Source organism: Trypanosoma equiperdum, assembly GCF_001457755.1.
Source record: "Trypanosoma equiperdum strain OVI genome assembly, contig: ctg_1776, whole genome shotgun sequence".
NCBI lineage: Eukaryota > Euglenozoa > Kinetoplastea > Trypanosomatida > Trypanosomatidae > Trypanosoma > Trypanosoma equiperdum.
Window position 1 is genome coordinate 20,341 of NW_027123811.1, and position 13,851 is coordinate 34,191.

Here is a 13,851-nt window from a genome sequence, read left to right on the forward strand (position 1 = left end):
GACACAGCTGCCCAGCAATAGGTTGACAATGTGTGAAACCCACAGGGAAAAAAGCTACAGATACTAACCGTAGGTGGCGCTAACGACAGAGCTGGGTAAAAGCACCGTGGTTGCCGCTACATGGTGTCGCCCGAGACATCGTAACCGCGGCGACCCCACCGACTACCTGACTCTCTTTGGATCTGCTTCGCACGACGGAAAATAATCTGATGAACGTTTTTATCATCAACACCGAGCTGCACAAGGAGTTTGCGAGCCTCTGATAAATTTTCGTCGTTCATGCCCGGCGCCAATCCCAGAATCCCCCTCGTGATCATGTCTTGGCCCCGGACATCTGATACAACGTCCCGGGTACAGCACCTCATCAACTCGAATAACTTCTCAGCGCTACGGAAGCCACCCTTGACGTTCTGCAAAACTTGCACCAACGCATAAAAGTCATCGGAGAATTGACCCAATTGGCCCAGATTCAGCAGCAATTGTTCTAGCGCTTCGCCGTCGAAGGAGTCGGCCCTCATTGAGGCCGCAAACGCTAAAGCTGCAATGCACGGGTGGCCCCTTGCAGCCGGATAGCCGGATAAGAGATCGAGCGTCAGGGCTAACTGAGGTATGGACAGTTTACCAGCGTCTACTGTGAGACGGTTTAACAACCTTTCCATTATCTTTCCCGTGTCTACGGGCAGGACCGAGAGTATGTCCACGAGTGTGTCGAGAGACCTCACTTCCACCGTATCCACCGCAGTTTCTGTTCTCTCTAGCAGCTCGGACATCCCTGTGGTACCCGCTGAAATTTCGAGATCCACTGCGGACTGCAGCATGGTCAGTAAATCGCGGTCAGAGACGCTGCCGAGATGTTTAGTCACGTTGGCAATTATTTTCGGAACTGCAGGATGGCGTCGCAGGTTGTATCGTGCTGCCACAACCAACAGGGACCTGTGGTACGCTGCATCATTTACTTCGTGGAGAAGCGTAACCGCTCTAGCCAAAAGCTTTGGCACCATGCGTGCTGGCGCTGACGCGATCTGCGGTTGGCGTTCGAGCGCCATGGCAACAAACTGAACCTGGTCACGATGTAAATTGTCCATCTGAATCTCAATCTGGTTTACGAAGGCCACCATCGAGTCGTGGCTTTGTAGTTTGCTGAGGTTGAAGTAGGTTCTGCAAACTTCAGAAGAGGACAGCTTTGACGCGACCTCACAGCTCCGACGAGCGAGCAGATTTGTGAGCGCATAATCTTGGTAGTTGATCGTGGCGAGGGCCCTAACGAGGGATACTATTTCGAAGGGCCTCATTCGTCGTAAGTGCCTCTCCAGTGCTTTGCAGTGTACTTGTATCTTCTGTATTCCGTCCGTTCCAACGAAGTTAGACTTTTGACACTCTTGTACAATATCCCACACGGCAGCTAACCTCTCTTCCACCTCTGTCTCCCCACCGGACCCCAAACCCGCGTGTGGACATTTTTCCACCACGGTTCCGGAGGCGACAACTGGTGATATGCTTGTCTCCCCTGCTTGAATGTTGGTTATATCACTACCCTCGTTCTTTCCGGTCTGGGAGGAGGCAACCAGCGAGTCAGGGCTAAGTGGGAAAGCGGCGAAGGTACCATCAATGAATGACTTCTGAAAAGGTGTCACCTCCTCTGGGTCCAGTTTTTTGTACTGAGCATGCAGTCCATGGATAAAGCTCTGGTTCGTTTGCAAATGCAGCGTATCTTCTTTGGCCTTCAGCAACGCACAGATTTTATACACGTCCTCAGATGCCAGAGCAACACGACATGAAGAGACAGCAGAGATCAGCGTTGTTAGACCCTTGCCTTGTAGCCACAGTTTGCAACGACGCATTCCACCCCTTCAGTGGACTAGTGGGGAACAATGCAAACCTCCACTACTTCACACCGTAAATCTCACCCGCCAACCCCTTGTCTACCTAACCCTCAGGTGGAAAAAACAACAACAACAAACAGAAGATATTTTCTAACTGGTGTGTCCTATGCACCACTGGTTGCGACATACCGCACGATCCGAAAGAAGAGAGTTTGCACAAATTTTTGTATATGGAAAAGACAGTTTTTCTGCCGTATTCCCCAACTTTCAGTCGTGCATGCTCACGCATACTCGCTGACCACCCCCTGCCTTATCAATTCCACGGTTGAAACAACAACCTGCTTGCCACACTCACTGGAATGTCCGTGATGGGTGGAACACCGTCCTCCACATCGACCAAGTTCTCAAAACTTTCATGCCTCACCGCTCCGTTTGTCTGCGCCACACAAAACCCGTCGGTGAGGGGGTCCGTCCTGTATAACATTAACAGAAAATGCACGGTTAAGTAGTACACCATAGTCATAACCAATATAGCGGGGATTGCAACAGCCCAATACTTGTCAGGGTAATAACTCCCGAGGACCATGTCAAGGAATGATGTGGGAATAAACGCCCAGAGAAAATACACCACCAACGACACTGTTACCAGTATCCAGGTGATGAAACCGTTAATAGCCACTTGGTGTCCCTTGCGACCTGTTGGGGGGGCCGTTGGCGTTGCGGGTGTCGCCTCCAGTGGTTTAGTGCATCTTAGGGGCATTGAATCCGCTGTTGACGTGGCCTAAGACCAGACAACTACGTGACAATAATCCAAATAAAAAAGGTAAGTGAGAAAGGTAAGAAGGGCGCACAGCAGCACGGAAGATGTCGGCCTGGGCACATCAACCCACAAAAATAACCACTCGACTACTTTCCCCTTGGTGGGGGAAAACAGAGGCTCGCGGTCACGTGCAAACCCACAAACTTGTACTCAAGTAACTTAGGTTGGAAAACAAGCAAGTGTTAAGTGAATAAAGCCCATCTGTAAGGTTCCAATGGAGAGTGAGCTTCACACACACACAAAAAAAAACGGTCTATCGACTGGCTACGTACCGCCGTAAGGTAGTTCGGTGCTAACACATGCAACGTCAGCCAGATGCACGTTTCAAACCACGTGCCTGTCTCGGATATGAGGAAACGCCCGCTGACCTCCCGTTTCTGAAATTGTTGATGATGAGGACAACAACGTGAGCGGTTCCTCGCCACTCCTCATAAATGCGGAGGTTCATCCGATATCTCGCCAGCCCTTGTGCCCTGCGTCACGACGCTGTGAAGTTAAAACACCTTCCAAGTTGGAAATGTAATGTGTTGATATTGTGGGCTATTTTTCGGAATTCATTTTCTCATTACCCATTCGACCAGCTGCGCTTTCGTGGTGGAACCGTTCCTTTGCTTTGTTCATGATAGATGGAAGCGTCCGGTTTGGATCGGCGACTTCTGGTGGAGCAAGTCCGGCCGGTGAAGGGCTTGCCTTCTTTGCTTCCAACAGCTTTTGGGTAAGGCGTTTGATCAAAACATGCTGGTGTTCCAATGTTTCAAGAAGCTTCTGACGGCTGTCAATAGTAGGCAGAGCAGGGTACAGTGAGCAAACTTCCCGTAGCAAGGCATCATCATCCGATTCATCGTTCGGCGGCCAGTTTTGCATTTGGTCGCGCGCACCACTATGTGGTGCACGCGGGAACGTGCCATTTTTGGCGTCATTATTTTTCTGAATTGCCATGTCCACTGGAATTGTACCACGGTCAGTCGTTTCAACAGGTGTGAGGGGGGAAAGCCCAGAACTACTTGCCTGAGGGGTGTACCCTCTTTCTACAGTGTTGATGCGGAAACTATTTTCTGATGTGATACGCGATCCATCGATTCCCACGACAACTTCCGCCTCGCATGCGGTACTGCTTAGAGGTGATAGCATGTCTGAGTGACCAAAGCGTGGGGATGCTCCACTCCCGTCACTTTCTTCAATGTTGAACGGCGCTGGGGGGTGGAGCGAGCTGTCACGTGGCTTCCATCCTCTTTGCTGCATGCAGACGCTTGAGTTAGCGCAACCACTGCTCGGTAGGGAGGGAGCTTGTACAATTGTGGAGTTGAGAAAAACATCGTTCCCCGTTCCTGAGGTTGAGTGCGAAAACACCTGCACGTCTCCCTCATCGCTGCTCCACCATACCTTAGCAACAGACGTCCTTGTTCTTGTGCGGCAAGAATCAACTAGTCCCGCATACGAAGGAGCAGCAGTGGGTGACCGGTGGGCCCCACTTGCCGACGGAACAAGACCTTCCGATGCAAAGGATTCTTCAACCCCTAAATCCACGTGCCCTTCAACGCTACTTACGTTTCGCGCCTCACAGTGCTTCCCAGAACTGGAACAGTATTTGGGCGCCGCCATGTCGTTCTCCCCACTACGTAAAAGACTCGCTTTCATCACATCGTATTGACGGCGGTTGTGGGCGGAGGGGAAACAACTATAAACGACAGAGCTGTTAACAGACCTCGTGTGGTCAACGGCACTGTCTTCATTATCACCTTTGCGTTGTGACAACTCCGCGTCTCGAAAGGTTTCACACGACGATTCCATGCCATTCACATTCATCGACCCATCCGCATGACCTCCACTCCGATCGCTACCCATCATACTACACCAACGCTGACAGTCAGCTGAGGCGTGAAGTTTCTGCGACCGGACAGCATAAGCACAAAAACCTTCCACATCCTCCGCTTGTGTGGCCAGCATTGCGAACAACTCCCCTATAAATCTAAGAACATGAAGCTGAAGGACAACTGAACCATATTGTCCAGCCTCATCTGCATACAGACATGGAGAAAGCCCCAGCTCCTCTGCCACACGAAGCGTCTTTCCCCAGTGCTCGAAATGTTGTTGCTGCCGCAGCATTTCCGACGGGTTGCTTGCACGTGCGTCAATACTACTCGGTGGAAGCAAATGTGGCTTGTAGAAACTCATCACAAGAGCTAATACTGTGCCGCTCTGAACGGTCTTGTACAAGGAATCAGCGGACCCTTTAAGTTCCCGAAACACTTGATCATTTATCGTCCCTCCCCGATGCATGTTCTTCAGTAGGCAGAGTAGCCAGAGTAAAAGGGCACTCTCCATGTTAGTTAATTCCTTTTCGCACGTTGGGTCCAGGAAGTTGAGATGTAATTCAACGTCCTCCACAGTAATCAGTGTTGAGCAGTAGTACAGGAGAAGCGATCGAGTGAGAACGACATGTGCCTGAACTGAAAAGGAACATTCGACTGAAAGGCGTTCCGCCATTGCCATATGTAAACCAAAGCGACTTTCTTGCTTATTCAGTGGGACTTCGCCTCCCTCATCCATCGCATCGAGCAACTCCTCATCTGTCAGGATTCCTTCCTCCGTCAGCCACCGTACAACTAAAAACTGAGCCTGGTAGTTACTCGCCGTTGAGTGTATCTTTGAACAAGCGGAACTAGCACTGCTGTTGCCGCTAAAGCAGCCACTAAATGCTTCTGAAACACAGGACGATGCTCCGCGAAGCAAAAACGAATGCATTGTGGGTGGGCAGTAGCCAAGCACGCCTTCTGCAACGAGAAGGTAAACCACACCCTCCTGTGCCAGAGTGAGAACCTCCGGTGGAAGATCAGAGAGGGATTGTGCATTGGCAAATGATCGAGACACTGCAGATTCCATCCGTTTCGCTTGTTCGATTGTACGCCCGTAGTGCTTCTCCACTATTGGGTCTAGGCGTTGTACTATGTACGACAAAACCCATCGTAGATTGCAGAGGAGTTCCAAAACAAGACCACTGCTATTCATATTTTTCTATTGTTAGCGAACAAGTAGTCACTGAAAAAAAATTATTTCTTTATGTCAGCTAGACTTTTCTTCTCGTCTTACGGGCCCCACGTTCCTACGTACCAATCCGACGATACATAGAGTTAAATACCTTCAAGAGTGGTGAGAAGAAAGCATATGAGTCCGGAGCAAGGCACGTTGGCATATGCACACAAAATAAAAAGGAAACAACACCGAGAGACCGGGAAACGTTTGCAATATACTCTGTTGTTTCCTTCCCTTTCCTCCCCTTGCCGCCACCTTCCTTCGGGTTTCCGCAAGGGGCTCTTCACTACCCAAATTGATTTCGTTATTGTTGCAGACCACAACAACTTCACCGTTACCACCAGTCTATGTGAGTTTATAGGAGGAGTATATCAGATTAGAAAAATAGAAAGTGAATACCACTCCCCGAGTGAGAAAGGCGACGACGATGGGGAGGCCCACAAACTACCGCGACCAGCGTTGAAGCCGGTACGCACCAGGGTCCTGAGGGCGGAGCAAAACAGTGGCAGCAGACGACGGTTCATAACTCTCACTCGTCTGCGGGTGTTCGGTTGTGTGGCGATTCAGGTCTGATGAACACAACGTTTGGGTTTCGCTCGGTGATGCGTCTGGAGGAAGGAGGTTATCGTAAAGAGCCGCACCCCTCTCACTGCGACTATCACTGGCTTTGCCAAAAGCGGCTATGAGATGGTCTCCATGTTGCCGTTGAAAAGTAGCACCGACGGTAGAAACAACCTCAGCTACATGCGTATCATCGTAAGAACGCTGCACTCGTTTGCCGCCAGTCTCTGAAGATATCCGGCGACCAACCATTTCCCGTGCCGCGGAGTTCTGTAGCGCCCGATAAACATTCATGGGGTTGCCGAGATCGTAAGTTAACTGCTGCTCTCCGGGAGATGCGGACAGGGGCCTGGCAACACTTACTACATCTGGTGTTGCTGTTGTCATCCTTGATTTCACTTCCCCGAACTCACCACCATCAGTCACTGGTGACCGTTCGGCCCCCACGGTGCCGCTTTCAACGGCCTTTTTTGCCCCCTTCAGCCGATTGCGGGCTGCTTCCTCGAGGTGCAGTAACTCCTGTTCTGACAGCTGGTCTGCCAGCATCCAGTGTGTTGCTTCCCTTTGGCGTATTTCATGTAAGTGGTCGACCTGAATGTTGGCACACTCCAGTTCTTCGTTAAGTACCTCTAAACGGCCGGACTGCTCGATCTGCTGACGCATCTGTCGCAAACGAAGCATTTTTTCCATGTCGCGGGTGTATTGCCTTTCCATTTCACGTGCAACCTCGCCCTTCCAACTATCCGCCTTGGCGCTGACGCGCGCCGCCGCCTCTGCCTGCTGTTTCCTGACGTATACCTCCTCCAAAACATCAGCCTGGGCAAGTTGGTCACAAATTTTCGCAATCTCCTGACTGGAGGCCTTACTCCGCTCTATTTGCTCCTGCAATAATTTCATGTCGTTGAGTTTCCTTTCGACATTCTCTTCATTGTACTTCCACAACGTAGGGTACGCATAGTTCGCAAGGGTTTCGAGTTTGCTGTAGGGATTGGTCAGTTCCCCCCTAGGACAGCGTGCCTGCAGGCGGTACGTCTCACCGATAATGCGGTTTACATCGACGTCATGTGTAGTCAAAATAGAGTTCATAATTTCCCTCTGATCTCGAAATTTCATGATGTCACTGCGAATGCTTATCATCCAGCGAATATGGAAAAGAAAGAACCATAAGGGTTCGTTGAAAAAGGTGTGGTCCAGTACTTGCAACCATTCGGCAGGTTTCACGGTATCACTATATATTGACCGTAGCGGCTCCCATCCCCATTCTTCTACCAAAACACCGGACATTGAAAGATGTCTGTGTAGTTCCGCGTCCTCCGCGCGGAGGAGACGGTCTAAAAGCGTAGTAAGGGCAACGGGCTGTTGCGGGTAAAACTGAAAAAACTCCTTCCCCCAGTTCGATAAGAAGACTAGGACGACCTCTACCACTGACTGCACGTCACCTTCGAAAGGGTGCAAGAAAGGATATACAACCATGGGTAGGAAGTGGATGGCCGCAAACATGGGCACGTGCCACACCAAAACAGACAACGCCTTTTCCATTGAAGTCTGAACACCATCATTGGCAAGACGAAACGGTTTCATGAGGATATGCGCGGAAGGGTGTGTTCCCTTACTTGCCAACTGCGCGTACTGCGACGCTGTAAAGCGCTTGTCGGGTAGCTGCAGCAAGAACCGCCATGTGACCGCACGATACGTATCGGGAAAAAGTCCGTAGCGCAGCAACAGCTGCTGGAGGTGGTTCATATTAGCTTTGCGAGACTCCTCGTCTAAGGAGGGTCTTAGTGACAGTTCTACTCCACCTTTTCGTCTGGGACCGATGCCTTTCTCCACCTTCCGATCCTTTCCTGTACGCTCAAGGGGCTCAACACGACCCCCCGCGGTGTCTTTTGTGGACTTGACCTCATCTTGCACCCCAGCAGGAAGCGCCTTCACTTTAACCCACTTATTCACGTCCTTATCGGCAGGTCTAAGATAAGGTCGTGGAAGTTCCACGTCACTGCCAGGGTTCTCATCTCTTGCGCACTTTTTGCTTGCTCGTGATGCACCCTCTCTGTATGCGTTGCTCTTCCCCTGCACGAACGAATGCAACCGAGTCGGCAACGTTGAGTCAGAATAACCACCTCCTAATCGCTCTCGGTGGACGTAGTGTTGCCGTGCGGTAGGTAAATGGAAGATTGTCAACTTCTCTCCTTGCGCAAAAGCGGCAAACGATGGCCCAGACAGAGAAAAACTCGTCATTTTTCTTGGAACTGCTCCCGTATGCGGTGCATCAAGGGAAAATGACACCGTGTAATTACCGATAACAACGAAGACTACCGTTCCGCTGGTTAGCTCACACGCAAGAAGAGTGTCGTTAATAATAAAAAGAGACCGTGTTGCCACTGGTGCTGTTGAAAGTTGAACGCACCCGATGGGAGTCAAACCCTCCACCTCCAGCAGGCCGACCAGGGGGCCCGGGCCACCAATAGCTAAACACTTTTGGCAGAAAGCAGACGCGCGTGGCTGCATAGCCAGCATTATGGACTTACTTGGCGATAATGTGGATGGCTCCCACATTGTTACGCGACCGAACCGTTCAACTGTTAACAGTGATTGTCGGCCCGTATGGATACTCAAAAATTCACGCTTTTCCTTGGTCGATTTCCCATTACTGCACATGCGGCACGCCATCCGCGCTACATCCCAAACAGCCAGTGATTCCCGTGATGCGGTGACGATAGACCGGTGGTCTCCAATTACATGCGATAATCTGATCATGTTGACCGCGTGTTGGTGCGGTGTCTTCATTCTTTTCACTATCCGGCCGCTGGCGCAATCGACCCAAACGAGAGAATTGTCACCAGTGGCGCAAACAAATAAAGAACTTCCTGAGCAACTAAAGCATGTCATGGCCGTTATGGCACATTCAAGGGCTATGAACAATCTGACCACATTTTTGTTTAGGAAAAACGCATAAACTAGCGAGCTGCTGGTACATGCGTACAACGTCGTTGGGTTCTGGGGATCAAAGAACGTTAGTGTGAACCGTGGCGTCTCCTTACCAGTCAGCGTGGCCTGCAGGATTTGACCCGTCGACCTCGTCGGCACTCCATTCACTGGCCACAGGGGGATCGAAACGGTGTTCTCGTCGAGCGCAACGGACATCACTTTGTCTCCAACAGTGTCAAACCTCCTAAATCTGTGATTGATATGTGCCCTACCCTTCTTATCGCGTCAAGCACACGGGCCAGACGACTCGCTGGTGGCTGGGTTATCTCTGAACCCCAGTTAATCGAGTCACTTCAAGGGGAAATATCAATTATGCCTAATTGCCCTCTCCTGGTCCCTGCCTAGTGAAGCACAAGAGTGGGAGAAAACGCATGCCTTGGCTTGTCAGCCACACCTGCCATCAGAGTGTCATGCTTTACCAAAGGTTGACATAAAGGGGGATGAGTGTACAGTATAACCGTGAGTCTACGGCATATGGGTCTCAAATAAAAAGAATGCCAGTCTGTCAGGAAACTTTAAATTTTCTGCTAAGTTATTCTTCCACCTCATCCCCACCTTCATTCTCAAGCTGGTTTCATTGTCATTGTACGTTGTCGTCACCCAAACAGTTAAGCGACCGCTAAATAACAAGATACATGCACAGAGGCACAGGAGCATCTCCGTGCGTTTTTTCGCGTCAATCACACTCGGTGATCGAAAAGAAACCGCACACACCACCACTTTTTCAGTAATCTAAGGCACCCTAGCTGTTGAGCCTCACCAACATTTCTATTTGTGAAACAGACATATACATGTGCGGACTCTCTTTTTTGATGCAAACAAGAGTCATGTTGGATGGAAAACACACCGCTTCCATGTGCCATTCTCCGCAACCGTATCGTCATTCGTCTCCCTCTCGTGATATTCCACGTAAGTGCCCTGATGCACACATCCACCGACATCGTTCCCTCACGAAGATCTGTCTGCCCTCAGTTCACGCGGAGATGAAGACTTCGGAGGTCGGCTTCGTGAGTCCAGCATACCGACGCTGGGGTCAGGGACCATGCCCAAAGTAGAAGCGCTTCGTTGCGGATCCAGCCGTTCGTGGCCATGAACAACCCGCTTATACACATTGATGCAGCGCTTCTCGTAGCAGTGAGGGCACCACCTATTAGTTCCCAAGCAATACTTACAGGGATTGAGGCAAACGGAACAGAGGGGCAGATAGGGATAGGCGGTGCATACAGTTCGTTGGTAAGGGCAACCGGGTGCGTGCTCGATGGGAAGCTGGTTCTTCTTTTTCTTCCCCTTTGGTGGTGGGCGATAAGTGTCGACGCCGCAGCCACAAAGCTCCTTTGGTGGTTCCTTTTTCTTTTTCACTGGCGCTGCCTCGTCCTTCTTAGGTGGCATTGTCACAGCTAACGACTGCCGAACAAATTGAAAGCAAAATAATAATATTAATAAGGAAGTAAAGAAATCACGGTGAAGCGAAGACCAGAGTTAACGAACACACCAGACAGGGGGTTGCCAAGGTGCACATAATACATTTCAAAAATTGGTTACAGCCCTCCCATACAACTACTGAAAGGACGGCACAAGAACGACGGAACCGACCACATGTCCCTTCGTTATTTTCATGGTTTATGCTGTTTATTATTTGCAATTAGTTGGACATTAAGTTTAACCGAATAAGCTCACCATGAAGCTACAGTGGATGGGTGAAGGCGTCATTGAGTCGTCGGGTTTCAGATGCGCAACAGGTTGAGTCGAATGGCTCACCTCAGGAATTAAGATCGCCAAAGAAACCGTGAACACGTCGTCTTCGCTTCTCAAACGTGAAATTAACTTTCTTCTTCTTTTCCACTTTCAACCACTTAGCAGCAGCAACTCTTTCACGTCTCTTCTGCCTTTCCGTCTTAACCTCGACATCTGCTTCCTCTTCGTCAACACCGTCCCCACGACCAACGTTACTCTCCAGTTCTGTTTTTTCTGCATCCCTCCCTCTCTTTTTGCCAACGGTGTCTTCCACCGAGACGACACCCTCCGCGCTGCTGCTGCCATCACTATCACTGTCACTATCTTCTTCCGCCTCCTTATTCCGTTCCTCTTCTACTTCCTTCAGGACCTCCAAATGCCGCTGCTCCGTTTGTGACCGAAGTTTATTCAGCTCTTTCTCATTTGAAAGAAATGCAACATCAACAAAGTCGATGATGTTGTCGGTCCCACAGACGGCTAGTAGGGATGAATCAAAGCTTAAACGCATTCGGCTAATCCCTTGGTTGCCCCTCTGTCGTCGGACCGCCGTGTTCGCGTAACTATTGCTGCTACCACCACAGCCAAGTGCACTCTGATGCGAATAAGTGAAATCCCTCGCACTCAGTTGACAGAGATTACGGCGAACAGGGTACATTTCAAGGACACGTACAAGGCCGTCACACGCGCCAGTGAGAATAATATTGTGGTTAAAGGGGCTATCAGGGTTGTTAAACGAAATGATGCTTTCACATTCTGCGGGGTGCCGATCCATCATATCGTACGGACGGCGCCACGAGCCAAACTTCCACACAGGCAGGCAGCCCTTCGGTGTACCACATATGATGCTCGGGATGAAGGTATTTCTATTGCTTGCTGTGTTATTTACAAACGCAAAACAATTCAACTCATCCTTACGTTTCTCACTGTAATCACGAATTTTTCCAGCACGCATATCGAACACCCCTAGACAGGTATCACCGCTACTCGATACAAGTTCCTCAATGTCTGAAAAGTAGACCATCTGTGAAACGTAGTCGCCATGTTCGTGGTAATGATGAGCAGCCTTCCGCTTCCTCATATCCCACAGCACAATCATGCCGTCATCATCACCTGTGGCTATTGTGTTTGCATCACACACGTTAACCGCGGATATGCCAAATTTATGGGGATTCTTTTTCTTTTTAGACTTAACAAGATTGTCATTTTGCCCCACCTTATTCTTCGCTTTTGTCTCTCTTTCTTTTGTTTCCTTGACCTTTGCCTTTGCCGGTGCCCCTGCGGACGTGTCAGACTCTTTTGCAGCAATATGCAACGCCATCTTTTCGGTCACACAGTCAAACACACTAATTGTGCGGTCGCTGCTCACCGAAACAAGATATTTCCCGTCTTCTGTGAATTCCATAGACGTCACACCCCCACGAGGGTGCATACGAATATTGTAAGGGCTAAACGCATGTGTGGTGTCCATGTCTGTAAAGTACTGCTGCGACGTCGGACGATGACGAGTCTCTGCCCCACAATATTCGTGTATCTCTACATCACCTGTCACCAGACCAGCAACAAATAACGGAAGTGTTGGATGCATCGCAAGGTCCAACACGGGCGCCGACACCAGCAGGGGAGGCGGCACGGAAGCGGCTACATCATCTCCGAGCAACACATCATCATCAAGAACCACGTTGTCAAGATCCATTTGTTAGGAAAGATTGCTAATCTGCTAGTAAATGGAAAAATTTCCGTTCCAATCGGATTAAATTCGGCGCGCTTTCCCTCTCCGATATGGAGTTCCCCACAAAGCGGGCTTCCACAAAGAAACAAGTGTACGCCCTCCTATTCACCTTCCCTACACAATTACAAGTGAAACCCTTTAACTAGTGGAGCGAGCTGCGTTAAAAAAAAAAAAAACGCCCGCTGCAGACACGCACGTGAGCTCCCAATTTCATTGCGCAGAGGAAGCAAATTGGAAAGAAAACGAAAGAAGAAGATACACACGGGGTCCGGGTAGTAAATGCGATCATCGCATTACAGTTAATTCACAGGGATCGGTGACGATTCATAACACTGTTTAATTTCACCCACCCCCCTCTCGAACACAGTGAGGGAAATGCGCGCGTGGGAGGTGCTTAACACTATTTGACACCCTTCAACACAACATCTGCGACAATATATACTCGCTCACTCCTACCAAAATATTCTCCGTGATAGACCAGAAATGGTGACCTACTCTGCAGAATACGTGAAGAAGGCATCCATTATCGCCACAGATGAAAGTAAATCACAGGACAACAAGAGACCAAGAAAACAGCATCATCAACATCAACAACAACAAAACAAACAACTTCCTCGCGTACCTGTGGTAAGAATGCTCATCATTTACCCAGCGTCGTCACTCCACATATAGTCCGAAAATCCAGTCAACACCTTCAAAATAATATAAACATTTGTTGAGATGATGCCCTTTTAACAAAATAGTAATAAGCAAAACTGCTTCCATAGTCAATGCGTCCCATCCACTCGAGCGCACCTACAGTAATATCTGCGTGCCTAACGCGTGTACCGCCAATGGAACGCCAACATTTTCCTCGCCAAAATAGAATATATAAACAAAAGAACAATGAACTAAGAACTTCTCCTTCCTGTTTGTTTGCTTCCTGGGGTTGAGGGTACTTTACCCAACCTGACGGAGGGATGTGATGAGAAAAATGAGAAGCGAGGGTGTGCTCAAGAGATTAAATCAGGTAGAGAAGTTAATCCACACGTACCGTTCGATGTAAAGTGGACCTACTGTCCTGCGAAACGATCAATCACCACTGGTTGGAAAACAAACTGTGCAGTCAAGTTTCTCTGTTCGTCGTTATTAATACCGTTTAAACAAAGACCCTCCCCCCCCCC

General features: G+C 49.6%; 6 protein-coding genes across 6 annotated transcripts; all 6 read right to left on the minus strand.

Moving 5' to 3' along the window:
• Positions 1–116: 116 nt before the first annotated feature.
• Positions 117–1,841, minus strand: TEOVI_000741400 (uncharacterized protein; the record flags this gene model as incomplete). The annotated part of the gene is made up of 1 exon (XM_067223130.1): positions 117–1,841. One exon carries the CDS (start codon positions 1,839–1,841, stop codon positions 117–119), a length of 1,725 nt encoding a protein of 574 aa, XP_067079231.1.
• A 295-nt stretch (positions 1,842–2,136) lies between these two features.
• TEOVI_000741500 (PIG-P, putative) lies at positions 2,137–2,583 on the minus strand (the record flags this gene model as incomplete). The annotated part of the gene is made up of 1 exon (XM_067223131.1): positions 2,137–2,583. The coding sequence occupies one exon, from the start codon at positions 2,581–2,583 to the stop codon at positions 2,137–2,139; it is 447 nt and encodes a 148-aa protein (XP_067079232.1).
• A 600-nt stretch (positions 2,584–3,183) lies between these two features.
• Positions 3,184–5,652, minus strand: TEOVI_000741600 (uncharacterized protein; the record flags this gene model as incomplete). The annotated part of the gene is made up of 1 exon (XM_067223132.1): positions 3,184–5,652. The coding sequence occupies one exon, from the start codon at positions 5,650–5,652 to the stop codon at positions 3,184–3,186; it is 2,469 nt and encodes an 822-aa protein (XP_067079233.1).
• A 468-nt stretch (positions 5,653–6,120) lies between these two features.
• On the minus strand, positions 6,121–9,381 carry TEOVI_000741700 (uncharacterized protein; the record flags this gene model as incomplete). Its single annotated transcript, XM_067223133.1, has 1 exon — positions 6,121–9,381. The coding sequence occupies one exon, from the start codon at positions 9,379–9,381 to the stop codon at positions 6,121–6,123; it is 3,261 nt and encodes a 1,086-aa protein (XP_067079234.1).
• A 792-nt stretch (positions 9,382–10,173) lies between these two features.
• On the minus strand, positions 10,174–10,614 carry TEOVI_000741800 (uncharacterized protein; the record flags this gene model as incomplete). The annotated part of the gene is made up of 1 exon (XM_067223134.1): positions 10,174–10,614. One exon carries the CDS (start codon positions 10,612–10,614, stop codon positions 10,174–10,176), a length of 441 nt encoding a protein of 146 aa, XP_067079235.1.
• A 370-nt stretch (positions 10,615–10,984) lies between these two features.
• TEOVI_000741900 (WD domain, G-beta repeat, putative) lies at positions 10,985–12,652 on the minus strand (the record flags this gene model as incomplete). Its single annotated transcript, XM_067223135.1, has 1 exon — positions 10,985–12,652. The coding sequence occupies one exon, from the start codon at positions 12,650–12,652 to the stop codon at positions 10,985–10,987; it is 1,668 nt and encodes a 555-aa protein (XP_067079236.1).
• Positions 12,653–13,851: the final 1,199 nt, after the last annotated feature.